Source organism: Oculina patagonica, chromosome 12, assembly GCF_052425735.1.
Source record: "Oculina patagonica isolate OP01 chromosome 12, crgOcupat, whole genome shotgun sequence".
NCBI classification, from domain to species: domain Eukaryota; kingdom Metazoa; phylum Cnidaria; class Anthozoa; order Scleractinia; family Oculinidae; genus Oculina; species Oculina patagonica.
In genome coordinates, this window is record NC_135769.1 from 6,538,514 (window position 1) to 6,566,196 (window position 27,683).

The window sequence follows — 27,683 nt, forward strand, 5'->3', positions numbered from 1 at the left end:
GAATTTCAGAATTTATCCAAGGTGACTTCTTATTACGCACTCGTCCAGACTTAATGGGTGCATATTTGTTAGCTACAGTAAGAAATAGTTCTTTCCACGTGAGGCTGGGATCTGAATAAAACAGACAGACAGACGGGCAGACAGACAGAAAGACAGAAAGACACTGAGACAAAGAGACAGACAGAAAGACAGAAAGATAGACAGACAGACAGACAGACAGACAGACATGTAGATAGAGAGACAGACAGGCTGAAACTGCCTGCCAGCCTGTCCAGAATAACCCGTACGCGTGCGCCACTTTTATAGATATTTTCGCAGTAAAAATACTAAAATATATTTTACCATTCAGAATTCGACAATTAAACTTTTGCACATTAAAGTTAGTAAATCACTGTACCAAACTCCGACATAGACCGGCGAGGCTTAACAAATTGTTTCTCTTGTCAAATAAAAAGCATATCTCTAAGTGTGAAACAACAAAGTATACAGATCCGACTGGATCTTATCAAGATCGTTTGCCCTCATTGAATCAAATAGCTTGCGGCTTCCTGAGACCATAGTTAGTCTATCAACTATGCTGAGACGCAGGAAGGAAACTTGTGACGTCTTGACGGAGACTCATTTACATACGACAAAGTAGATGGATCCATATTCCACGATTGATTGCCTCCATTGAAAAATAGCTTGCATGTAGACGTCATTCATTTCCTTCCTGACAAGCAGAAAGGGAAGCGACGTCTGGACGAACGCTAATATAAATCGACTTAAGGTGCCTTAATTCAGTTTTCATGAAATATAACTGTGCTAAGAACTGTAGTCAGCCACCTTAACTGCAGAGTAGATCCAGTCGGATTCCTCCCACCATCGAATGCACTCACAGAAGGGTAGCTCGAGCTGTGAAGCATGACGTCTACACAGCATTTATGGTTGTTAAGCTCTTTTCTTGGAAACTTTATTGGAATCATTTTAACTGAAAAATAATCATTTTTCTCGTCTAAATTACCGGGAGCATTCCTTCATTGTCAAATTAACATTAAAGCCAGCTGTTGTGGAAACAGCTGTAATGTCGCGTGAAGAAGTCTCTTGTCGGTTTCTTTAAAGCTTATCAATCAGATAGCCAACGGATGAATGTCCACAGCAAGGTCACTATAAAAATCGACTTAATTAACGATTTAACAACTGAAGCTGCCTGTTCCACAACAGTTTACCTCAAATAATTGTCTGTGCCCATTCGTGTATGTTGAATTGCATCTATGGCCACAATGATCTAATTCCTCACAAAAACATAAAGACCAGATGGCTTTGAAGTAGCTAGCCTGCTTGCAGACGCTTTCTTCACTTTGACCTGACCTATTTTAATTTATATAAGACACTGAATGTTAAAACTAATTTAATGTCGATATCCAAGCTCATTTTCATTTTCTAATTACATTCTGTGGGAATCGAGCATGTTTGTGAAATTACTTCCTGTTGTGAAATTAACGGAGGGGAACATGACGATTGTTTGTCAACCATTTTCATACGTTCAGTATCTCTATTTCCTTTACATTGTAATAATGTAATTCAGCAGCAATGCCAAAAAGTCCAAAATTGTGCACATATTCAAAAACTGTATTCTCCAAGAGGGTAGGTAATTTTTCTCGATACCTTGTGGAGTGCATATTCCGGATATTAAATCTTTAAGAATGCATGCGCCTTTCTTTGTTACTCGGTAAAATCAATGTCTTCATTACTTTTTGACCCATATGACGGGGAACTCTTAAAGGAAATCGCTCAAGGCACACTGCGTGGGTTGTTCGATTAATCAACTCCACAGATGAAATTCAGTGACCATGGTAACATCAAGCTATCCTCCAGTCAGAACAGAACAGCCCCGATTCACAATACAGAACGTATTTTAGTTTCACGTGATGAATTAATCCCCACAAAGTCTACTGTATATTCGTTGAGTCAGTGTGCAGGTCGCTCGATCCCCTTGGAAGGTAAGTTCTCGTTTTTTCTACAAGTTCAAAATATATAGCTTTTTCAGTCAATAATCGTAATATCTGGCAACCGAAAAGGTTTATGCGTTCATCGTTTAATTCCCACCAAACTTATATACACTGCCAAGTTGGTTTTAAAAAACAAATGACGACTCGTTCTCCCTTCGAGAGCCAACAGACAGTGACGCCTGGTATGCTATTCCCACGAGTAAATAATTTGCCCTTTGTTTTTTTACCCGTTTGATATAGATGATAGATAGGGATGCAATTACATTCAGTTTTATGCCGTTTTCAGTTGCCAGGTCTCTAATTATTCCATGTGTCGTCCTTGAGTTTCCTTGGGAGAAGTCGAGAGTCCGGCACTTCACATTTGCAGTGTCTTTCTGCAAATAAATACCGGCATCATTGTAGGGAAAACCTGAAAGATTTACTCTGGAGTGATCTGAGAGAAGCAATAAATTTTTTGTATTTGGCTCCAAGTTAAGACTCTTCCGCGATTCCGAGAATTGGCCGGACGTACGTAAATTCGTGATCAGTTCCTTATACAACCAGTGTACTGTGCGTTGGTGAAATTAATTTCACAGAAGACTCACTTTAGTCCGGAAGGACAGTCTGCTATGAAGCGTGTTCCATCAATTTGCTCAAACAGTGATCAAATCAACCATTTACCAACGGATTTCTGAAAAGGCAAAAATAGTTAACAAATAAAGCAAACTGCCTTGTCATTTTACTTCAATCTTAGTTAGGTTTGCTTTTTCGCTGTACACAAATAGAAACAACGAACAAAGACGGTTCCTCTTCAGTACCTAATATTTGTTTTGTACAGTGCGTCTCCTGAATTAATTTCACAGATGACGCACTTCATCCGCAAATAAGACAAGTATAACTTGTTCAGCTGGTCACTAATTTGATCAATCATCAACGCTTTTCTGATGAGACAAAATCACAAACGGATCAGCCTGTGCCTGTTTTATCAACTTACTAGGGCCAAGTCTTAGTTTCGTGTGCTTTTTGGGGGTTTTTGACGAATTGTTTGAATAATTGTGAATTTTTCTATTCAGCGGATTATAACTGTAAAATTAAATTTAGAAACAAAGTTACGTAGTCACTGATTTGTTGTGATTGACATTTCGTTTGCGTTATGAATCGAAATAAGTTTTTCAAGAGATGACTTCCACGCGCTTATGTTTATTCGGTACACAGAGGCTTCGCATGTTGGCTCCGACGATGTTTTCATGTAAAGATTGTCAGCTAAGTGAGCACTTAAATAAAAACAATGGCTGCGGTCACATCTACGACGTAACTAACCTTGCTTGGGTATAACTGTAGTTAGTGTGTATTGTTTTGGATCAGCGAGGCGTAAATTTTCTAACTATAGTTAGGGCGAACGGAGAAGCGGTCACATTACCGAAATAGCTAACTATAGTTAACGCCGTCCTAACTATAGTTAGCAGTCTAGATGTGAACGCAGCCAATATCTGAGATTCATTTATTCTGGCGCCAAACATCGACGTGTCGGTGAGATAATTATTCCAAAAAAATAGCATCAAGAAGTTCTATATTCGCACTATCTACTCTCGCTTCTCCAAATGGAAGAGAACTTGATAATTGATATTTTAAGGATTTGCTCACTTTGATCTAGAAAGCAATTAGCGGATTCAGACGTGCGCAAAAATGAGGAGGGGGCGAGGTGAAGAAGGCTTTCAGCTCCTTGTTCAAAAGGCGACGGAGTAAAGGTGAACTCATTCGGGCTCAACTTTAGTTGGGGAGAGGGAGTAGTGCGTTCCACTGTAAAGTGTTGCACTCTTGTAGAAGGTACGTACAGTTGTGATATATTTTTTTTGCCCTTCAGGCCACGAAATGTCTCCTTGGTTGATTGTGTTTTTTGGTCTGGTAGCTGTGGCTCAGACAATGGCATCTGGCAAAAAGCGTAAGCTGTGAATCACTTCCATGCATGCATTATTTATTATCCGATTTTTTTCTTTTCTCAAACAAGCCTTCTGTTTGGATTATTTGCAATGTAACTGGGATTTCTCAGTCTCAGTTAAGAGCTTTTCTGAGACTTCTAGGCATTCTTTGCTTCTCAGGTAACAGTTTACAGTTTGTTCGTTTCTCTTTTCTCGGGCATTTACACTCTCTTTAAAGAAATAATTGCATCATCTTCAGGTGGCAATGTTAAATTATGGAAAATTGTATGCGATTTTCGCAGCTACTAAGGCAGCAACTTCAATCGCATCCGACAAAATTGCACTACCTACAAAATCTGTTCCAAGAAAAGCCTTTGAGCGAATTTGATGGCTCGCACCAGAGTACAAGATGAAACCTTTTGACTATGAACTTCTAACAAAAACTGAACTGTATTGTTATTAGATTGTGACTCACCACTTGGAATACAGAATGGAGATATACCAAACTCTGACATTACCGCCTCCTCCGAGGTAAGGAAATATACCATACCAAATGGTACCACTGCTCTAATATAACGTTATTGTTCTGTACTTGGAGGTGTAATATAAGGTTGGGGCAACGGTAAATTCCTTCTATAACGTCATGATAATTATCAATCGTGGATCACGTATTTTCGTTAGCAGTGTTGTCAGTTTGCTTTATTTGCTGCCGGATTTAAATCATCATCATCGTTATCATCATCATCATCATCGTCGTCGTCGCCGCCGCCGCCGCCGCCGCCGCCGTCGTCGTCGTCGTCGTCGTCGTCGTCGTCGTCGTCGTCGTCGTCGTCGTCGTCGTCGTCGTCGTCGTCGTCGTCGTTGTCGTTGTCGTTGTCTTCGTCTTCGTTGTCGTCGTCGTCGTCGTCGTCGTTATTTGGGGGTAAAATTGATCCCTGCTGTAAATGACTAAATGTAGAGCACAGCTAAATCTATCACATCAAATACCAACCCAGGCATGAGTAACAATGATGATGGTGGAAATTGATTTCAATTTACGGATTCTAGGCCTAGTATAACTTGTGAAAAGTGTGATAAGGTGTTAAAAGAGCGCGCGCAGCTGTATTGCGTGTACAGGCTACTGACGCTTTCTGTACGCGCCAGATGTGCAAAAAACTTTTCTTTCAAGCACTTCTTCAAACTCACTAAATAAGTTGAAACAATAAGAAACTACCGAAAAACTTCCTGACTAATTGTTGACTTCACGTCTGAGAATCAGTCAGATGAAATTGAATTTGGGAAAGCAGTTTTTTACACATGCAAAGAATCTCAAAATCGTTCCCGTACAACTAGCGCACGCACTGTTCTCTTGTCAGATGAATTGCGCATGCTTTAACAAAATGACTTCTGGATTGCAGGAAAAATCTAAATACTTGGCGGTCTTTAATTTGATTTACTTGTTTTCGATGTTATATTTTTCCGACCTGGGTTGGGAATAAAACTAAGTATTCATTTGCTTAAATCATTTTTGAAAAAAAATTTATGGACAAATCAATCTTTTAACCTCTCTAAAAAAATTATTTTCCATTATGAAATGAAACCAATATGCAAAAATGAATAAAGATCATTACATAATGAATGATTTTCTGATAGCATGCAAAACATAAAAAAATTAGACATTTCTTTATTGGTCACATGTGTTACGAACGGCTGGCTATTCATTTTTATTGGCTATAATTTCGAACTCTACTTTCACTGATGCCAATGTCTGCCATCATAGTGGGACGCAAACCACGGGCCTAGCAATGCCAGGCTTAATCGCCCAGCTGGTGGAGGCAAGACAGGAGCCTGGTCTGCCAAGAAAAACGAGAAGGGACAATGGATCCAGGTGAATCTTCGTCAACTGACTCGAGTGACTGAAGTGGCAATTCAAGGAAGGCAGGACCATGCACAGTGGGTCACAGCGTTTAAGCTATCTTACAGTCTGGATGGAAATAACTTCCAGTTCCAAGAAAAGGTGGGTAGGTCAAATAAACTGATTCGTGAATAGAAGCGTTATTATTATATTATTTATTATATGTTTTTTTTACGCTTACTTCTTGTTTCATTATGTTGTTTTGACTTTGCAAGAGAAAATTTTTTTGATGATCAATCTTGCTTATTACAGTCACTGTCTATTAATATTTTGTCGTGCTATTAGTATTTCAGCGATTTATGGGATCCTGGAGAACCCAACAGCACCCATAATAATACTTCCAAAGTGTGGATTTTCAGGACATTTTCGATGTTTCAAAACAATTCTTATAAAACATTTGATTTTTTTCTCGCAGGCTCATTTGCGTACAAAAGAAGGACTAATGTTTTGCACCATGACTAGTTGAAACTGGGGCAAATAAGAACTCGAAAACGAACCAATTGTCGTATTGTCTTAATCCAACCAAGGGAAAAGTGGCATAAATTCAGTGTCTTCGTTCACAGTCCATCTCAACCCTATGGGTTTGTGTAGCCAAACAGCAATATCGTTGCAGGCATTTAATTACGGCATACGTAACATGACGGAATTAGGAGTATTGCCATCTCCTTCCCAGCATGTTTCGGGTTTTGCAAACAGTTCACGGCTGGAAAGGTGCACCGTGAGAGTAAAGTGTCCTTCCAAATGCAACTTAGGGCAGCGCTCGATCCGCTTCCTACGATCGACACCCGTTGCCAAGTTGCTCTTACATTAAACCGGTTTTCTCTTTGTACAGATATACAAAGGAAACAATGATCAAAACAGTGTTGTAGTTAACACTTTAATGGAACCGATCGAAGCCCGATTTATCCGTCTTCATCCATATGCATGGTATAGACACATCTCCTTGAGAATGGAACTTTATGGTTGTAGCTTGCATTCAGGTAAAGATAATCTATATCACTAAATTGGAGTTTCAAGCACACCTTGTCGTCAACTATTTAAAAAGCGGACACCACTCTCCAATGGCACCTCTGCCGTGTTTTTATATTACAGACGTGCCCCGTTATAGATAGACTAAGTCCTTCTGATACGTGCAGTTGTACCCTGTGGTTTGAGATTTGTTTGTGTAGTTATTAGTTGATTTTAATTGCGGAGAAAGTTTTTCTTGTATCAAATGTTCATTAAAATTAATTAATCCAGAGCTTAGAGAAAAACCCAGGATTAAACGTTAATCGAACTTTTACTTTTTTTATATTTTCACGTCCGTTTATCATCGTGAACGTTTTGCTCATTTGGTAGAGCAAAGCAATGGTAACGGCACAGATAACGAGCTCATATACGTTGAAGCAGCTCCGTATCTTCTTCAAAATGCTTTGAGCCTGCTACAATTACACGCCCAACCGACTGCAAGCACCATCTTTTCAATTATCGTCACTCGCTTTAGAAGAAAAGGTTTCAACTATTTCTTTAATATTTTGGGTTTCTATATTTTCTAGATATTATCATGACATTTTTTCCCTTTAGAGTGTGCAACGTCTTTGGGTATAGAAAACTACCGGATTCCCAACTCAGCAATCACAGCCTCCTCAGAGGTAAAACAACTGTTGCAAGTAACAATTTTTGTACAACTTGTCTTTCACTTTACAGTTGACTTAGAACAATTCCATGCACTTTGTTTTTGTAAATCCCATTAGCTGTGTTCAACAGGTTGATTATTGGTGACTGATGACTGTTTAACTGACTGAGTGGCTGATTGATTGATTAAGATTGACTGACTGACTGACTGACTGACTGACTTTCCGACTGACTGACTGACTGACTGACTGACCGACTAACTGACTGACCGACTGACAGAGTGACAGACTGACAGAGTGACAGACTGACAGACTGACAGAATGACTGACTGACTGACTTTCTAACTGACTGACTGTCTGTTTGATTGATTGATTGATCGATCGATGGATTGATTAATTAATTGATTGATTGATTGATTGATTCTAGTGGGACGGTAACCATGGACCTACAAACGCCAGACTCAACAGACCCAGCAGTGGTGGTAAAACCGGTGCCTGGTCTTCCAAAACAAATGATGTAAACCAGTGGATTCAAGTAACATTTTCAGAAGCCACCAAAGTAACTAAAGTTGGAATCCAGGGCAGATATGACTACAACCAGTGGGTTACCAAGTTCAAAGTGTCGTACAGTCTTGATGGTGTACATTTTACTACCCAAAGCAAGGTGAGTTTTGTTGATTTAATACTTTGGTCTTTGAGAACAAAATGTTACATTCCGGATATGTATAAATGGAAATAACTATATTCATGTGTATTTGGATAGGTATACAACGGAAATAGCAATCGAAACGGTATTGTCATCAATGATTTAGAGGCACCCATTGAGGCTCGTGTAGTTCGTATCAACCCAGTTGGTTGGTATGGACACATATCCATGAGAATGGAGCTGTATGGTTGCCGTTTACCATCAGGTGATTATTGGTTTATTTTTGCTATATATGTTATTTGAATATATGAATATTACATAATGTATTTACGCTGAAACCTGCTGGGCGTCGTCGCTAGAACGGAATTGTACCACATGATATAACCTTGATATAATAATCTCCTGTTTAAAAATAAAAGTGATATACCATAAAAACTATTTGGGCAAGTAATTCATATGAAGCTATACAGAGCTAGGTTTACAGGAGTGAAAAAAGGTAAACAGGGGTAAACAAGGGTTTATACTAGGGTATCAAAGGGTTTAACAGGGCATACATGGGATTATATGCACAACTTTGTATTTCAGAATGTGCAACGCCTCTAGGAATGGAGAACAGTGTTATTCCCAGCTACGCCATCTCAGCTTCATCCGAGGTAAGAGACATTCAAAGCAAGCGGCTTGTGAACACCGTAAAAATACGATTTAGCTTCCAGGGCACTGACTAAACTTTGAGCTCAAGATGTGACTCATAATTAGATACAGGGAATTTCTACTGGACCCCTTCGCGAAGAAGCGCCCTGTCACTTAATGTCTTAATTCTCTTTGCTCCTACTTTTGCTTTCCCTTCTTTTTGGCTTTTGCATATGAAATGTGAAATACCTAAAAATTAAAATCGGAAAGTTGTTTAAATCTGTTCTCGTGGACTATGTCGGCTCACCGGCGATATGATAAAACAATTATTTTCCTCAGTCTCGGTGGATAGTGGTTTTTAGTTTAGAATATTTACCGAACTGCAAAATAGCTCGGTTAATCGAAATTCACCTCCATTTCGGAAAATATTTTTCGATTGTTATTTTAGTGGGACGGTAACCATGGAGCTTCCAATGCAAGACTGCACCGCGTAAGAGCAGGTTGGAAGACAGGGGCCTGGTCTTCAAAAGCAAACGATAAATCACAATGGATTCAGGTGGATCTTCGTGGAATGTTCAAAGTGACCAAGATAGTTACACAGGGAAGGCAAGATTACGCTCAGTGGGTGACACAATACAAGGTGTCCTACAGCACAGACGGAGTGCATTTTAACTTTCAGAACAAAGTAAATAAAAATACTTGTTTTGTTTGCTATGCCACACGTAACAAAACAGGAAAAATGATGCTCCCCATTCAGTTTTAGGAGTTTTATTATCTAATGTTCGTGTTTGTTTGCTTCACCTTTTGAGTTCTCCCAAACTTACTGGGCGTTTCCATCTGCCTGTGTAAATTGTAGAGAAACGCAAAGCACGTGAGCATTGTAATGTTAAGCTGCTGGTGAGATGGAGTTAGGCAACAGTATTTTCGTATATTTCTTTTTAGCAATGTATGGACCATGGCAGATCATATTAGATAAGCGTTGACTAATTTATAGAAAATAAGAACAAATATAGCATTAAAAAGGTGATTCGAATTGCGCCAGAAGTAGCTAAGCTTGTCATTTTACCAGTATATATAGTATTTGTTAAAGATCATAAAATTCAAATTTTGTTTGTGATATTTGTTAGGTGTACCAAGCTAATAGTGATCAAAATAGTGTTGTAGTAAACACTTTAGAAGCGCCTATAGAAGCCCGGTTCGTCCGTCTTAATCCCCAACAATGGCATGGCCACATCTCGTTGAGAATGGAACTCTATGGTTGCAGTGTGATATCAGGTATGCTTTAACTGAAACTGGATTAAATAAGTTACGACTGACAAAGCATGCCAGGTTCTTCCTCGGAGAGACTCCACAGACACCCTCCACTTGGTCTTTATTTTTAATAAGTTGAGTGTCAATTACATGTCATATTGTAGCAAAACTATGTAAGCCAGTTCTTTAAAATCGAGCAAACAAGAATTCCATAAACGTATTGCCTCCTGCCATTTTTAGCCTGTTAAAGAAAACAAAGCGCTGTTTCCTTTTTTTTTTTTGTATAGGCTCGCTCTGTGTTGAAGTAAACAGAGCCTTCAGGTAAACCTTTACTGTTCATGTTTTTTTACAATTTCTATTTCGCTTTTTTGTTATCAGATTGCGCATCGCCAATGGGAATGGAAAATAAGCTACTACCCAACTACGCAATCACTGCATCGTCAAAAGTAGGTGCAATTTTATGAAGTAGGGTTCTCTTAACTTTTGAAGCATTACTTTTGTCGTGAGACAGGATCATCGCCATTATTATGATGGAAAGGAATAAGGTGTCTGAAATTGTCCAGTAAGGATTTCAAACCCTTCAGGTACTTACGTGGATTGTAATTATACTCTAAACCCTGGAAGAAGAAGCGAGATAGTTATTTAGTGCTGGTGCTCATCACTGGTTTCGGCGGCATGAAGATAGAACGAGTTTTACCACTAGTACACCTCCTATGTCCTCGCGTTACATCAAAGCCCCCGTCCCCACCCCTCCATCTGAGCACCAGATAAGAAGAAGCTATTAACCGTGTGATTAATGTATCTAACCTTGCTTAGAGCACAATACGTGGAAATGGTAGCACTCTCTACTTCGCGTAATTTACGTCAACTCATCAACAAATAGGCCATTCTGTTTTCCTATAAATGGTTACCTTAAATCATTTACAAAAAACGTCTACGATTATCCATAATAAACTATGGTATAAACCCTTGTGATATCCTTACTTTGTTTCATTTTAATTTCAATCCAAAATTTCTAACTGGCACGTATTTTTCCAAGTATACAAAATGTACAAGTACTCTCTTTTGTAATCAGTTATGCTTGCTTTAGTGGGATGGAAACCATGGACCCACCAATGCAAGACTGTACCATATGGCAGGCGGTGGCAAGACAGGTGCCTGGTCTGCAAGGACAAACGACAAATCACAATGGATTCAGGTCGATTTTGGAGAAGTCAAAAGAGTGACGCAGGTTGCAAGCCAGGGCCGTTCGGACAATGCACAGTGGGTGACGAAATACAGGGTGTCTTACAGCACATTTGGAAAAGAGTTTAAGTTCCAAGATCATGTAAGCTACACTTGTTCAGTACATCGCATGTTTCAGTTAAAGAGTATTCATGAAGGTGGCTATTTTCTGACTTGCCTGCGCCTTTTATAATATATGTCACAAAAACACGAGCCTGATACCTTGATTCCTTAACAGAATAGGATATTCTTAATTTACTCAGAATCGTACAAACGCTGAAAGGATAATGTGTTTCAACAACGGTCATCCTGGGAGAAAAGGGGGGTCGTAGGTTGGCGTTTTTGAAAAGTGGTTGGTCGAAGTGAAATTTTCAGTTGTGTTCAAATAAAACTGCTATATGGGAAAACTCAAAGTTGTGCTTCCACTTCTTTCATCTCACAAAAAAACGCTGTGTTGGGAAGTTTTGCAAAATTGCAATTTTAAATTAGGATCATTTACAGCTACTTGATACATTTTCGAAAAATATTTCAGAAAGCAAGTTCACTTGTTATACTTGATTTATATTTTTGTGGTCATTTAAGGATTATGAAGCCAACAGTGATCAACACAGCGTCGTGGTAAATACTCTTATCAAGCCCGTCGAGGCTCTTTTTATCCGGCTGAATATACAGGGATGGTATGGTCACATTTCGATGAGATTTGAACTTTATGGGTGCAATATTGATGCAGGTTAGATCTAATTGTCTTATATCATTCCTCATTTTTTTTGTTCCGTTAAACCAATTCCAAAGTTAATTCCTAAACCCATTAGGCTGTTTCCAAATGTCTTTACAATTTAGCTGTGAAGTCGAAGATAGTAATAGCTTGATCCACCTCCCTTGCATTGCCAGTATTTACTTAGCGACATAGGGTATATACAATACATGATATTGCTTCAACCAATGCTGAGCTTATGTACAGCAAGGAGCTTAAACGTGTGACCACTTTTATTGAATTCACATTCGTTCGTGCAGTCATTATCCAATCACTAGCCGAGGAGAGCTTCGAGCTGACCTCTATTTTATAAAATTTACACGAGACAATGTAATAAATAAAAATTGGTCGCACATTTGGGCTCCTTTCTGTAAAAGGATGTTGAAAGTGTCTCAAAGGGTCTCAATGGTTCTTTCCGACAAATGGTGTAGTACTATTGGAGAGATGCTCAACGTGTTTGAGGGGATAAGCACGGTGGGAACCTTGTAATCTTCAAAAGTTGTGATACAACAATTTTAAACTTACTGTCAGCAGATGTAGAACTGAAGTCAAAAATCAATTGAAAATATCCACCAGGACCCTTACAGTGGCCGTTATTTAAGTTATCCATAAATACCTACTGCGTTCGGATTGTTCGTCTTTAAAGCCAAGTTTCTCTACATTCATTTGGTACTGATGATGGGTAATCTCACTCGTTCCTTAATGCAACTTTCTAGCGCAATCTCTTCATCTTTTTTTTCTCTCTTCCTGATGCTTTTTTGCCTTGTTTCTTCCTACTATCACTAGCTGTACTAATGCAATTGTTATCATGTATTTAAAATGATATTTTTAGTATGTGTGTCACCACTTGGACTGACCAATAAGAAATTGCCAAACTCGGCATTTACTGCCTCCTCCGAGGTAAGGGAAAGTCTTCTATAATGTTTTCGTCGGCAACTATGCAATCTAAGTTGAACGTAATCGAGTTAGCTCTACTTTTGATCTGCTGTTTCTATTATTTACCTATCTGAGAATATCTCGGATAGGCCCTTTCATAATTAGTACACAAACCCCTTCAGGCGGTTGGTATATTGGAGGATAATGCTTGAGGCAGAAAGATTGTCCGAAAAATCAACTGTTGCCCTAGAAGTGAACTGTGAAACTGTGCCAACTGTGAAATTTTAATGACAGTCTTTCAGCCAAGAGCGTTATCCTCCAATATATCAGCAAGCCAGAAAGGGGTTTATATATTTCATAACCCTCCGATTAATTTCTACAGCGCGCTTCATCGCTGGTAAATAGGAAAAAAGTACAGTAATAAACACGGCATAACTGCGTTTGAAATAAATGCAACTTCATTGGTTTTCATAATTTTTTGAACACTGATTTGATTAGAAAGTTAGAACTAAAATGGTGACTTTGTTCGTTTGTTCGTTTGTCTTCGGGTAACGGATATCAATTATGATACCAGTTATGATATCAGGTATGAAACTTAAAAATTATTTTTTTGTAGTGGGACGGAAGACATGGAGCTAGCAATGCGAGACTTCACCATGTGTCTGGCTGGGGGAGGACTGGTGCCTGGTCTGCTAAGCTCAATAACAAAGGCCAGTGGATAGAAGTGGATCTTAGCGAGACGACAAAGGTGACCATGGTGGCGACCCAGGGCCGATACGACCATGATCAATGGGTGAAAACCTATAAAGTGGCTTACAGCAAGTACGGCGGCCATTTTGTATTCCAAAACAAGGTAGGTGCAGCGACTTATTACAACTAGTGCTGTAAGTATACGTGTAATTCAACTTTTACTTCAAAGATCAAGAGAAAATAAAATAAAAGGAAGGAAGACATATTCTGCAATGCGGAAAAGGACAGCACCGAAGATCAATGTTTTTTTTCTTTTATTCATTTTTTACACTTCCATTGTAATGTCATCCGTAAAGAACCTGGAGAAGTAAATTAAATTTATATACTGGTTTCTCCAGAACATCATGGGAAGCGGTTCGAGACCTGGCCGGAGCACTGCCCTGTGTTCTTAGGCCAGACACTTTACTCTCGTAGTGCCTCTCTCCACCCAAGTGTATAAATGGGTACCGGCGAATTTACTGCTGGGGGTAACCCTGCAATGGACTAGCATCCCATCCAGGGGGGAGTAGGAATACTCCTATCCGCTTAATGCTACAGAAACAGGGATAAGCTCCGGCCTGATGAGCCACTTGGCTCGAAAGCAGGCTTTACCTTCCCCAGAACTAAGAGTGCTTATTGAAAACGAATAATTCAAAAGGGAACCAGTGCTTAGTCATGGTTTTGTCACCTTTCAACCAGTTAGTGCAGTACGTATCGTCCTGTATTGATAACGTAACGTTTTATAGCCATGCAAATAAGGCTCAAATGTGTTGTTGTTGACCTGGCTAATGTTATGCAACCTATTGCATTATAGGTGTACGAGGCCAACACGGACAGGAATAGTGTAATAGTTAATGACCTGATTCAACCAATCGAAGCTCGTTTCGTTCGTATTTATCCAGAGACTTGGTATGGTCACATGTCCATGCGAATGGAATTGTATGGCTGCAATATTTATTCAGGTAACAATCCCTGTGTTCAAACTGATCTTTGGGGAACCACTTTACCAGCTCCTAAATTTACACAGTCAAATCGTCTACTTTACTAGTATTCACCTTGGTAACAAAGGAGGCAAGTGGTGTCTCAAATTTACATCCAATCGTTTCAAGATATCACTAAATAATTTTCGTTTGAAATAACTTTTTTCCTGGTATCCCTCACACAGTCAACAATTACAACGAAAATTATACACTTGAAACGTTAACTGTTTTTTATCTAAATTACTGGCTATTCAAGGGCCCCTCACGGGAACTCTATCTTTTATCGGACAAAGTGGCATGGGAGCCTGTCCCGAGACATTTCGTGGCATCGACCCACATTACACCAGAGCAGTGAGCACATATGGCACAGACGTATTATGTAGGGAAAGCCAAAAAACGTACAATGACGCTCACGCTTGGAAATATCTGCTTGCTGTTCAATCCACTCGCAATTTTACTCTCTTATCGCTGGCCTAGAAAACCGAGCTCTCTGGAAAGTTATCTCCTGTCCCAATTTCCAGTGCACTGTGTATGTATATAATTTTTTAATGGCCTTGTTTTAGATTGTATGTCGCCACTGGGGTTGGAAGCCAATGGTATACCAGATTCCGCCATAACGGCTTCGTCAGTGGTAAGTGAAAAGGGGAGAATGGCTGTCGTATGAATATAGCCTGTTAAGTGGAATACGTTTATAAGGCCATTGCCCTGTATTGCATTGCGTATCTTAACTGCGCAGAATTTTACGCGTAATTAGCGCGCGCACATAAACAAAATGGCGGCTTTTTTCTATGCGGCTTAGCCCGCGAAAGAAGTAAATTGTCACCCTGTCGTAAACGAGTATGGTGACCTATCATTTTTTCTTCATATTTTGGATGCAACGAAAAAATTCGTTCTGTAAAATGAAACCAGATCAACTCTCTGTGTTTGAAAAATAAAAACGTGTCCTTTGCCAGTACTTGGAATATACAAGGTCTTCCCGCTCTTAAACCAGTATGGTGAACCCACTTTTTTATTTCACCTTAAAGTAATAAACCAGTAGGCAAAGTTTGCTTGGAAATCTATGTTCAGGTCTCTGATTTCGGGGCAATGACCTTTAATGAATTCGTATTCATTGTGCCCTTTTTCGCGACACATTTCATTAATATTCATTTTAAACGTCTCAAAATCTTGGAGTACACAGACGTTTAAACTAAAAATACATCACCATCTTGATTCTTAAGTGACCAAAACAAGTAAAAAAGTTAGGCCTAGTTCAGACTTCGTGCTTCTGCCGTGCCGAACTAAATTGCAATTAGGTTCGACTGTAGCACGGCAGAAGCACGACTCTGATTCAGACGTCGTGCCACAGTCGTACCAAATTCAGGAGTACTAAAGCTACGTAACAATTAGTCAGCGGTGATCCAACAAAAATGGCGCCGTTTTCCAAATTGCAGCAAAAACTCCTACTTTTAAAATAAAAAAAAAAACGCAAAGAAAAGCAATAGAAAAAAAACTTTTCCAAGTACGGCGAATGTTTGTTTAATTCTTTGCCCGACTAGTTTCCGAAAACTTGCTTATTTCAGATTCAGCTCCGCTAGATTCTTCTTTGCCCTGCTTCCTGTGACTGTCATTAGTGTCATCTACTTCGTTGAATGAAACATCCTCGACGTGCTTTTTAGCAGAGAAAATTTCGTATTCCTTTGGCTGGCCGCCATGTTTTTTGCCGTTTGGCAAGAATAAAATTCAATGCGCATACTTAACCTCGTCCCCAGGGTCTTCTCCGTTTTCAAAATGGCGGCTGAAAACGGAGAAGACCTGGAGACGAGGTTGTGCGCATACTCCGTAAAGTAGTATTATTCGCGGGTCTTCTCGTAACTCCTCGCGGGAACGTAATCCCGCCAAAATACATTAACATAATTTATGAATTTGGTTTGGTGCGGCAAAAGCACGACGTTTGAACCGCTGCCGTGCCAGAGTCGTGTAGCACGGCATGGCGTGTCGAACTAAATTGCTTTGCCGAACTCAATTCAAAAGTTTGATTGAGACGCCGTGCTTGTTGTTGTTGTTGTTGTTGTTTTTGTTTTTTTTTTCACGCTGCTCCCGAACTAACCGACCGCCTAAACCATTATTCTATTTTGATATGTTTAAACTAGTGGGATTCCAATCATGGACCAAACAATGCCAGGATCTTCCATATGGCTGGAGGAGGCCGAACAGGCGCATGGTCAGCCAAGACAAACGATAAAGGACAGTGGATTCAAGTGAATCTTGGCAAAAGCTTGGAAGTGACAAAGATTGGCCTTCAGGGACGACAAGATTATGCGCAGTGGCTCACGGAATACAGGGTGTCTTACAGCCTGGACGGTCAACACTTTACGGTCCAAAATCAGGTAGGAAAATAATTTCAATTAACCTTCCAAGCTTGGCCATTGTCACAATATCGCCGGTAGTAAAGGATCAAAGAGCCCAGTCTGAAAGGGGATTAATACTTATGTGCTATTTTTTTCAACTACCCTTACGAAGGTGGCTTCATGTAACTGACAGTGTTTAAATTAATATCGTTTCAGAAATACAGCGGAAACAAGGATCAAAGTACCCTTGTCATCACTGATTTGGTCCAACCAGTTAAAGCCCAGTTTATTCGAATCCTCCCAGAGGAATGGCACGGACATATTTCCATGAGGATGGAGTTATATGGTTGCGATTCAAGTAAAGAAAAAACGTCTTTATTAATACTATTATTATTATTGACATGTATCATTATCAAACCTTTATCAAATTATTTGTCTTTTCGGTTAGTGCACTGGTCGTCTTCGGGTATAAAACTCGTTTGTAGCTGTCTCGGGAGCCCGAGTCTCTCGCGTTCGACAAAACTCCTTTTCACTCTGTGCTTTAAAAGTTTTCTCTTGTTGTCCAAGATTCCGTTTCCTCTTGCCTTATTACATAATTTATGTCCATAATTCAGCGGCCTTTTTCTTGTCTTTCTGATGTCGGTGTAGTTTTTTCTATGCTATTCACGCAAGGGGATGTAAATTGAATATGAAGTAGTTCAAAAAAATCAGGTCGCTTTCATGAGTCCTGAATTAAATCGGTGCAACTGGGAAGAAATTTATTTTTTTAGCTACGAATAAAGAACACCGATACTAAGCGCAGGGGCAAATAACTGGTTTGAAAGCCATAGGAAAACAGCATCGACCTCCGAGAATTAGTACAGTCAACTTTCGTTTTAGCGTACACACTCGGGACGTTGTTTTGTGTCCGTAATAGCGAGAGTCCGTAATAGCGGGATGCGAGGGAAAAAAGTGCTGTTAACACATTTAAGTACTATAGACTATGACGCTCATCAACGTACAGTGGTGAAACTCGTTGGGAATCAGTCGTTGGGAATGGAGGGAGAGGGCTTGTTTTCTAAAGAGTCTGGAGGGAAATGGTCAAGCTAAAATGAAAAAGCAAAGAATTTTGTACAGTTACTGAAAGAAATGATGCGAAACTAAATATTCCAGAAGCCTTTTAAAGTGTGTTTTTACAAATAACAAACAACAGACTGCAATTTTGCTTAATTAGTCTATATGAGAAGTTCATGGTGTCCGCTTATCGAGAGTCAAAACAATAAAAACTGTTATGTTAGTACCTCGAAAGTGTCCGTAACTCCCTAATAGTGGGAGTCATTCTCAGTTACACCTTGAGAGCTTTCGCCAGGGATCTGGATTTTGTCCGTAATAGCGAGTGTCCGTAATAGCGGGATGTCCGCAAGGCGAGAGTTGACTGTATGTATGAGATTATACACACCTGCAATTACCCCGTCCTGCACTTCCCTTTGGGGTTATAAGTAACCAACTTTTGGCCACAATTATCTTGGCATGCACACAAGTGCGAACGAACTCTATTCTGAAAGTGACCGGTCAGCGACACTGGTCGGAAAGTCAAATATATTTTGATCCAACTTTAGACGTATCTCGAAAACAAAAGAATTGTTCTACTTATATATGGACAGTAAAAAATAACTTATATCCTATTTGCTTGATCAAGGAGCTGTCAATGGTGGCTACTCTGAATGGGGAGACTGGAATCAATGTTCGTTCATGTGTGGCGGAGGATCACGTTCAAGAAGCCGATCATGTAATAATCCTGCTCCACAGTACGGTGGAGCAGACTGCTCGTCCCTGGGACCAAGTCAGGAAACCAGGTCTTGCAATGAAGATCCTTGTCCGGGTAAGCATTTATTGGAAAAATATTAAAAATCACTGCCACTGCGTAACTGCTATTCTAACGTTTACAATGGTTCTGATACACATAATACTCTTGTCACCTTAGCCCTTTCAACTACACCAACAATAACAACAGCAACAACAACGACGACAACAACAACATTTACAACAACAACTAAAACAACAACTATTTGTTTGTTATAAATACTTTGCACTTGCAGAACATTTTATAGATGGGCAAACATTGTGCTCATCAGTTACTTTGTTCATGCCGCTTACCAGCAGAAAGATCGTACACAAATCAGAAGCTCTGCCAGTGAGCAAAAGCAAAACCGTGGTTTAGTTGAGTAAGTTAGTTAAGTAAGCAAAGAAGGAAGCATGAAAGAAACAAGGAGGAAGCAAGTAAGCAAGGACTTAAGTGTTGTATATATTTGTTTCTTTTGCTTGCTGCCATTTCTTTTTCAATAGAAAAAGCAACGTCATCAGAAATTTAAGATCTGAGTGCAGGTTGAAGCTTTTACCAAAGAGATGGCAATAGTTAATAAGTAAATAAATAAATTAATTAATTAAAATAATAATGATTCATCAATCAATTATTTTTTTTCAGAGGATGGAGGTTATAGTAACTGGAATGAATGGAGCACGTGCACTGTTTCTTGTGGACTAGGAACACGGGCTCGCAGCAGGAAATGTGACAATCCGACCCCACAGTATGGTGGAAAAGATTGCTCAGTTCTTGGACCCTCGTTTGAAACAGATTATTGCAATAGTAATGATTGTCCCAGTAAGTGTCTATTATATTTGATATTTCTTTAGGTTTTAATAAGGCAGCTGTATGCGAAGCATCCTACGTATCCCCGAAAGATATCTTTCATTTGGTGCATTCATTGCCTTGGCGTGACTCAGCTTAGAGAGAGTTGTCATATTTTTGAAGCATTTGTTTTATAACGGTTATACTATATATTTTCTATTATCACAGGAGATGGTGGTTATTCTGCCTGGGGACCATACGGCAAATGTTCAAAATCATGTGGAGGTGGGAAGCAAACTCGAGAGCGAACTTGTACCAATCCCCCTCCAAGTGCCGGAGGAAATGATTGCAGCGGGCTGGGACCAAGTACTTCAAGCAGAGAATGCAATAATCAATACTGTCCAAGTAAGATGTTCTATCAATATAAATTGTGATTCCTAACAATTATTCACGCAATTTCGAACAAGGAGGTTACACATGCAATTTACTACAGTTTTGAGTATTGCTTCTCTCCTGTAGCCTCATTTTTGGCATTTTCAATTGTAAGTAAAAGTTATATCCACATTGATCGTATTTATGTTCGCAAGACTTGTGCGATTTAAATCAAAAATCACGCAAAAAAAGGTCTTGCAAAAATTAATTGGCTGCATACAATACAACAAGGAAAACTCTATAAACAGACCGAAATAACACGCAAAACATGTTTTACAGTCGCTCGGAGCATTCCTCTTCTAACAACGCAAAATACAAACCAAGCGCTACTGTAAGGCTTTGTCGGAAAAGTTATATCTTCTTCTAAGAGTTAAATATAGATTTTGTTTCTGAAATTTGGAGGGTTGTTATTTTTTTTTTGGATGGGGCAGAGGTCATTTTCGAAATTTTACTATACTTATTAATTTATAACCTACATATATACAATCTTGCAATTAGTTTTAAAACTAGGTATTGATGGAAATAATAAACTGTTAAAACACGAACTATGGTCCTGACTTATATGATTCAGCAGAAGATGGAGGTTACGGACCGTGGGGAGAATGGAGCGAGTGTTCTAAAACTTGTGGAAAGAAGAAAGGCACCACCACACGTGTTAGGCTGTGTAACAATCCTGAACCACAGAATGGTGGTAAAGATTGTTCCAAACTAGGAGAGGACAGCGAAACAAAACAATGCAAATCCAAAAAAAAGAAATGTCCAGGTAAGTATAAACGAAATGTTCAAGATTTTTATTTACCTTTGATGCATTTTATGTTAGAATCTTCCAATATACGTGATGCCGAAAATTGTCGAATTTGTTTTAAGGAACCACGTAAAGGCACCAGCATTCTGTTTTGTTTGATTGGTTTGAGTTCTTCTTTATTCCTATACCGTAAAATTCCGGTTATAAGCCCCCCCCACTTATAAGCCCCCCCGGTTATAGGCCCATCATCCTGGAAACAAAAAAATACATCCGATTATAAGCCCCCCCGGGTATAAGCCCCCCTCTACCAGATGACAGTACTGAACAGGGCTAAATGTTGCTTTATTATGCGTTTTTAACTTAAAAACGTATTTCCATCAACACTCCCGTGGCTCGTTTCGAAACGTTTTTTTCATTCCGCTTATAAGCCCTCCCGGATATAAGCCCCTCCGCTTATAAGCCCACCCAAAACCCCTTACGAAGTTGTATAAGCCCAGGACTTATAACCGGAATTCTACGGTAGTCAGTTATTGATTCTAAAGTGAGAGATAATTCATCCCTGTGTAATAACGTAATTAAGAGTAATCGAAATAACTCTAAAGTGTGAAAATTTAGATTTAAGTCCAATCTTCCCGGGTTTTGTGATTAATTATTTCTTTTAATCCTATCCAAATTATTTTTATATCCTCTAAATGCACAGGAAAAAAATATTTTCATGACTGACTTGAGCCGAATTCACGGTAAAAGACTTGTTTATTTTTTACATAGATAAGAAAGTTTGCATGACGGTCTCTCTCCATCTTACCAAACCACATAGTTATGTAAATGCAGGGCGGCGTAATTATTTGTGCTGAAAGGAACTATGTCACGGCTAATAAGTAAAGTTTAATATATTAATTTTTGTCAAAAACTCGCTATGAAAGTTAATTTTAAAAGAAATTACTTCTCTGGATCTAAATGACAAAACTATAGCGTCATTGCAAACAAATTTGTCTCCCGGGCATTATAATTTATAGTTATAAGCAAACGAGATTAACTTTGAAAACTGTGAAGCTCAACAACTTTTCAAAAACCCATCAGTTTCAATCTTCGTCGTTTTTTCCATCAGTACCTTCTTTTGTATTTGCTGTGTCATTGAAATGTTCCTTCCCTGTTTTGAATTAAGAGGTTATTTTTATATTTCGCGGAATTTGTTGCTCATTTTCCATTCTAAATTTGACTAAAATCCGTGACACAGTCCCTTTAATGCGACTATCGGTGCAAAATGACTTTTCCATTTTAATCTATAGACACTGCAGTTTATTTTTACTACATTACGTAAATTCGATCTTCATTTTGTTATAGGCTCATGGCAACCATTAGGCTGCTTTTTCAACAACAAGGAGTCTTCACTGGCTCTACCAGACTCCTTTGGCTCTGAAGTTGGTGAAAAACAAGGAATCAAAAACAAATTTGAGTACTGCAGCGCAGAAGCTAAGAAGTTTAAGTACAAGGTGTTTGGTGTTGACGATCAAAATTGCTGGTCAGGTGACGACGCTGAAAACACGTATGACAAGTACGGAGAGTCCTCGCAATGCTCCGTCAAAAAGGGCAAGGGGATCGGCAAGCAGATTAATGGAGACATTTTTGTCTACAAATCAGAATAGTTGAGATAGATAGTGGGAATGAATGAGATAATTTCCTTAACTTGGTACCAAAGTGTCAGAGGTACTTGTTTGTTTCTTTGTTTTTTGTTACGTCTGCTTGATAGTTTTGTTTTCTTTGAGGAGTTCTAGGGGCGAATCCGTGAAAGCAAGCCATGGCGGAACCAAAAATTTAGTTTACTCGCCATTCCGGCCCATCGGGCGCCTTGACTTTTTAACTTTTCTCTTTTCTCCTTGGTACTTCCTCTACTGCCCCTCTCTTGTTAGAGACAGCGAAAAAAAGAAAAAGACCCTGAGAATGAGGTTGGCGCCGCCCATGCTGCACTCACGATACTAAAAATATCTAGGCTCCTACTAGGGGTCTTGTTATTTTTTTTTTTACCTCGTTAAAGCAATAGTAGTTATTAATTGTATAAAATGTAGTAATTCAGAAGTAGTAAGGGTAATAAATGCATTTATCATTCGACGCAATTTTTTCTTTCTTTTCTTTGCCTGAGACCTTACTACTGACCTGCAAATAATTGCCTACAAATAATGGTCTGCTCTGGTGATGTGCATTTGCGTCTTAAAGTGATTTAACTGCAAATAATTTCTGCTATAGCGAAAAAAAAATGGCCATTTTGAGTTCCGCATGTGGGGGAACTCATTTGACTTGTTTAGGCATGGAACGAGCATTAGGCTGAAACTACGTGTTGGCATTTTCCCAAAAGCGGGCGCGCTTTGAAATGGATCAATATTGCTAAATGCTGCATTGTACATTACATTTTGCTCCATTTGTCTACTCTAAAGTGGTACAAAAATCACATGTAAAATGCATTTCTTAGGAAAGATCGTACCTTATTCTGACAGAGAATAAAGTGAGACGAGCGGGTATCGTACTGCGATGGACGCGAACAAGTGTTTCAAAGAGCTCCTTTTGGTAATAATTATGTGCACAGAATTAGGGAGTAAAACTTACCAACAGGTCGAAAATATGTTGGTCTGCCCGAGACGTCATGCGAACTTTGGGAAGGATGGGGATCTTAGCCTTGCCGCACAACATGCCGATATTTTTAGAGCAAGCAGATTTTTGTTAATCTTTGACCGAGTATCGAAGAATAGAAGTTTTCGCTATTACCGTTCACAGGGATCACGTCAGTTATATCTTATGCTAACATTGTTTCCATTCGTTTTTGTGTCTTGTCTCACATCATTAATTTTGTACATAAGTTGCATGAAGACCGGGTTGTATCTCCGTCGTGCTTTTATCATCTGCGAGAGAGACTTAACCTGGTGAAAAAAGCTTTGTCCTACTATACCCTCCATTTCATCAACGTCGTCTATTTAACAAATAGATTCCATTTTGCCGTGTGTCTGTTCAGTTATAGATCACAGATGACGTCAAAATGTGGTATGAGCAAAAAATGTGGCCCACGAGCCGCTAGGTGAGTGGGTCACTGATGTTCATACCACTGTGACATTTTGATGTCTTTTGTGATTTATAGCTGAACAGACCCACGGAAAAATGGAACCTATTTGTTTTATGCAATAACACAAGACTTCTGTACACTTCAGTGTGGGCAATGCCGCTACCGGTGAGCTAAAGTTGTTTTTATTTCACGATAAAGTTTCCGCAACCACGAAGCACTGTTGAACCAATTTAATAAACAGAAAAATGGAAAATTGAAAGTGAATGAAAAAACTAACCTTTATTGCATTTGAAAAGTTGTTCAAATCTGTAAGCATTAATATAAGCGTTCAATTGCCATTCATTTGTTTCCCGTGGCGCCGTCCAACTGTACAACATCGGTCAAACACTTTCATACAGATTTCGATAATTTCTCGAATACCGTATTTTCTCAATTAAACGCCCCCGGCGTTTAATTCAAACTTGGCTTGCTGCACCCGGCGTTTATTTGAATTGTGCAGTTTATTCGGGCTCGATTTTTAATTAGCAACGAGTTTTATCCATCATTTTTGTCAAAAATGTATGTTGCTTATATACCTACAGCTTACTATACCACAAATAAATGCCTAAGGGGCCTATTTTCAACTTCAACTCGGAGACCCGGCGTTTATTCGGTACCCGGCGTTTAATTGAGAAAATACGGTAGTTCACCGTCTTATTCAAGCTTGTTTAGCCCAGTTAAATGCCTCGAAAGGTGAACGATGCTTAGAATATTATTTCTCACTGTAGATTTTTAATTAAGCTGAACTTTTTTGCTTTGTGGTGGCCCCGCGAGTTTGAAAAATTTGCCGACAACTCTGATTTGGACTATGAACTCTGATCACGCGCGTGAGTCACACCACCCCGTGACGTCATCTGTGCGTCTGTACTCTAAAAGATGAGATGACAGACATCAACCAATCACAACACGCGCAATAGCTCGGTTATTGTATAATTAAATATCAGCTATTCTGTGTAGTGTTATAACCACCCTAGGGGTGAGGTCGGGGACTTTTTCTGCGACACTTTTGCAAAACATGTTGTAAACATATGTGATGTTACTTGATTATTCTCACTTAAAATCGCCATAGCGTGAAGTAATATAGAAGTTGCCTCCAGACAGAAAATTCCAACGCACAGGATAGACCTCTTTTGGAAACTGTTACAACCCGACTTAAACCTCGCGTATTGCATTTGGTAAAGGCTCTATCGAGATATAAAAAAATCATAAATTTGTTCAGAAACGTCCTGGATCCGGAAATAGTCTTTGAAATTATGATTTTCTCTTACGGTAATTATCTTTATTTTTATTTTTCTCTCTATTATCATATAAAAATATAACGGATTATATTTTTGTGTAAACAATACATCTAGGGTTCACACCTTAAGGAGCCAATCATAAACAACAACAGCAACTACAAAAATCATGTTCAACATGTGGAACAGGAGCTAAATGATACAAATGAACAGACTGACAACTGATTTTAAATGCTCTTTTATTTACCCATTAAACAATTACCATAAATCGTTATGGTTTAAAAGCCTCGCGCCATATGATTTGGAAACAATAAATTTCCCGCCCATTCCCAGCTATTGTTGACATTTTTCTATTTTCCCCTAAATAAGTACCCAATAGTTAATTCGTTAGAGCTGTCCGTTCCAGTCTTTAGTGGTTCATAATCTGGAAAACAAAAATAAACGCAATCTGTAATACGAGTGAGTTATGCTTTGGTACCTAGAATAGATTGAATAGCCATCTGGCCAGCTTCAGGAAAACGTAGAATAAGTTGCCCTTGCACTCCCCCCCCCCCCCTCCCCCACTTTGGAATCGAATAGCCTTTCTGAACGCCTGGAACAGGCTACTTTTGAAGATGAGGGTGTCCCAACCAGGCTAGTGGAAAACATGCACATGCGCAAATGACGCTACTTATCAGTGACTTAAAAGTACCCTGGATCGGCCCCACATTAACCAAAAGCGCGAATCGTGTTTTAGTAGCCAAGAGAGATTTTCTAATTATGCGCCTTTCGTGGAAAACCACAAAACACGAATTTTCTGATAACAAACCTTGCTCATTCTTCAAAACGATAGACAAACATGTCTCCATTAATCTCCTTGCCGGACCCATTACCACTCTTGCTGACAGAACATGTTAAGGACTCGCCGTACTTGTCATATGTGTTCTCAGCGTCGTCGCCTCCCCAGCAGTTCTTGTCCTCAGCACCAAACATCTTGTAGCCAAAATTCTCAGCTTTCGCCTTGCAGTAGTCAAAAATGTTGTCGTTTCCTTGTATCTTACTCACGTTGTTGTCGAAGGAGTCTGGTAGAGCCAGTGAAGACGCCTTGTTGACGTAGCAGCCCTTATGTTGCCATACGCCTGTGTAGAGAATTGTGCAACGAATTAATTGGTGACGTGGTTTTAATATGACGTCACCAAACTCCTACGTATCTAAACTATTAATCCTTGAAAGCCATTCCTCTACTTATTCTAGGCATAAAAGCATAAAACCTTATGCAAATTTTAATATGGATTTAAATTGGGCGGAAGCGAGCAGTAAACAGTAAATAAGGTTGAGAGGCTAGCATTTTATTTTTTTACTTTTCTTTCTTGCAGTTCAACGTGCGACATCAATTCTGGAAGATATGATTTCTCCCGTAGATTGTGTATAGCCTGAACCATGCCAGATATTTTCACGGCTGCGGTCACAAAATAATATAGAAAATAGTACTACGAGGAGTTTACTTATTTCAAAAGTTATGACCATTTGTATCAGCCTGGTATCAGCACATGTGCGAGTAATAACAATATTTTCGCTGATATCGTCGTTATTACTCGCACATGTGCTGATACAAACGGTCATAACTTTTAAAATACTGAAAACGTACATGTGATTTTGCTTATTCTAGCTGATAAAGGACTACACTTTTCGGCTGTGTAGAGTAGAGTTATCATCTACGTCCCGAAATTGAAATATTCGCTTCTAAACCAAGGTCATTTTTCGACCTTCGTTCGATGCCAATCAGCTGTGGTTATTATATCCTTGATTTTGCATTTCCAGATAAATCGAGGGGAAAAGTTGCTACTTTCTTAGAAAACTAGAAATGTTGATGAAGAAATTGATACAAAAATTGTTGGTGTTCAATGCGAATTAAATATTTGACAGCGGCTCGAAAAATGCCTAACCTGTCTTTTTTTCCAGACGTTGCAGCGGACCCGAAAGCGCTAAATATTTAATGGCTCCTGACGCGGCCAGAAAATCATTTTGAATCAAACCAAAACAGTTTTAGGTCTAGCGTCGGTAAAGTCTTCAGTTGCCAGAGTTTCAGGCAAAATTATTTTTTGACGCGGATTTGAGTGGGTGTTTTTTAGAAAGACAGCCTATTAAACTGTTACCTTGAGCATCTTTTTCATAGACAAACATCGTTTCAGACTCTGATAACCCGCCACTTAGACCCTTCTTAGTCTTGCACTGTCCTGAAGTCCCAAACTTGGCGTATGAATTGTGTTCGTGCGTCCAGCATCTCCTGTCATCCAAACCAAATATCGTGACACCCTCCTGGTCAGCTGCTGCTATGCATGCGTCATACCGAGCCTTTATCGATGGCTTGCTTCCCACCCTCTCAAGCACTACGTCAAGCGCACGATCGGCGTTTTTGAAGCAACCAACTGGTTTCCATTCAGCTTTTGACAAAAAGAACAATTATGGCGAGCATTAATAGTACAATGGAATTTTCTATCAGAAGATTCTGTTTTCGAAGTCTAAAATAGTTTTTAGCATGTAGAAAGTTCACTTAGGTGACCTTGCCTTGCTTATTACTTTTTTTAGGTTAAGTTTTTGGTCGCTAACAAGATTTCGTTCTTATAAGCGCTCAGCACCGAATATTGTAGCCTTTATTTCAAATCCCCTAATTTAATTTTCTTTATTTTAACACATTCTGAAATGTAAAAATGACAAACACGATCAGTATCAAAGCACTTCAACCCGAGGTGGTCGCTTACGAGATCTTCAACTGT

General features: G+C 39.2%; 2 protein-coding genes across 7 annotated transcripts in view; one reads left to right on the forward strand and one right to left on the reverse strand.

Moving 5' to 3' along the window:
* Positions 1-1,829: 1,829 nt before the first annotated feature.
* LOC144631705 (uncharacterized) lies at positions 1,830-27,069 on the forward strand. 5 transcript variants are annotated; one of them, XM_078490217.1, is made up of 26 exons: positions 1,930-1,982; positions 3,835-3,912; positions 4,353-4,420; positions 5,649-5,885; positions 6,616-6,763; positions 7,347-7,414; positions 7,824-8,060; positions 8,160-8,307; positions 8,628-8,695; positions 9,121-9,357; positions 9,800-9,947; positions 10,302-10,369; positions 11,014-11,250; positions 11,730-11,877; positions 12,734-12,801; positions 13,394-13,630; positions 14,321-14,468; positions 15,050-15,117; positions 16,619-16,855; positions 17,033-17,174; positions 18,495-18,677; positions 19,281-19,457; positions 19,653-19,829; positions 20,428-20,619; positions 21,302-21,341; positions 26,283-27,069. In XM_078490217.1, the coding sequence occupies exons 2-25, from the start codon at positions 3,843-3,845 to the stop codon at positions 21,322-21,324; spliced, it is 3,534 nt and encodes a 1,177-aa protein (XP_078346343.1). In that variant the 5' UTR covers positions 1,930-1,982; positions 3,835-3,842; the 3' UTR covers positions 21,325-21,341; positions 26,283-27,069. The 5 variants fall into 5 exon arrangements, with proteins under 5 accessions (XP_078346344.1, XP_078346343.1, XP_078346342.1 ...); XM_078490216.1 differs by lacking the exon at positions 26,283-27,069 and adding an exon at positions 21,946-22,059; XM_078490218.1 differs by lacking the exons at positions 21,302-21,341; positions 26,283-27,069 and adding an exon at positions 21,946-22,705 and having other exon boundaries at positions 1,830-1,982.
* Positions 25,150-27,683, reverse strand: part of LOC144631689 (uncharacterized) — a 61,316-nt gene continuing 58,782 nt past the window's right edge. For both annotated transcript variants that reach the window (XM_078490186.1, XM_078490187.1), the window contains 3 exons: positions 27,063-27,350; positions 25,736-26,045; positions 25,150-25,351 (listed from right to left, as the gene is read on the reverse strand). In XM_078490186.1, coding sequence (XP_078346312.1) covers positions 25,741-26,045; positions 27,063-27,350 — 593 coding nt within the window. In that variant the 3' untranslated portion in view covers positions 25,150-25,351; positions 25,736-25,740. The remainder of the gene's footprint in view (positions 25,352-25,735; positions 26,046-27,062; positions 27,351-27,683) is intronic.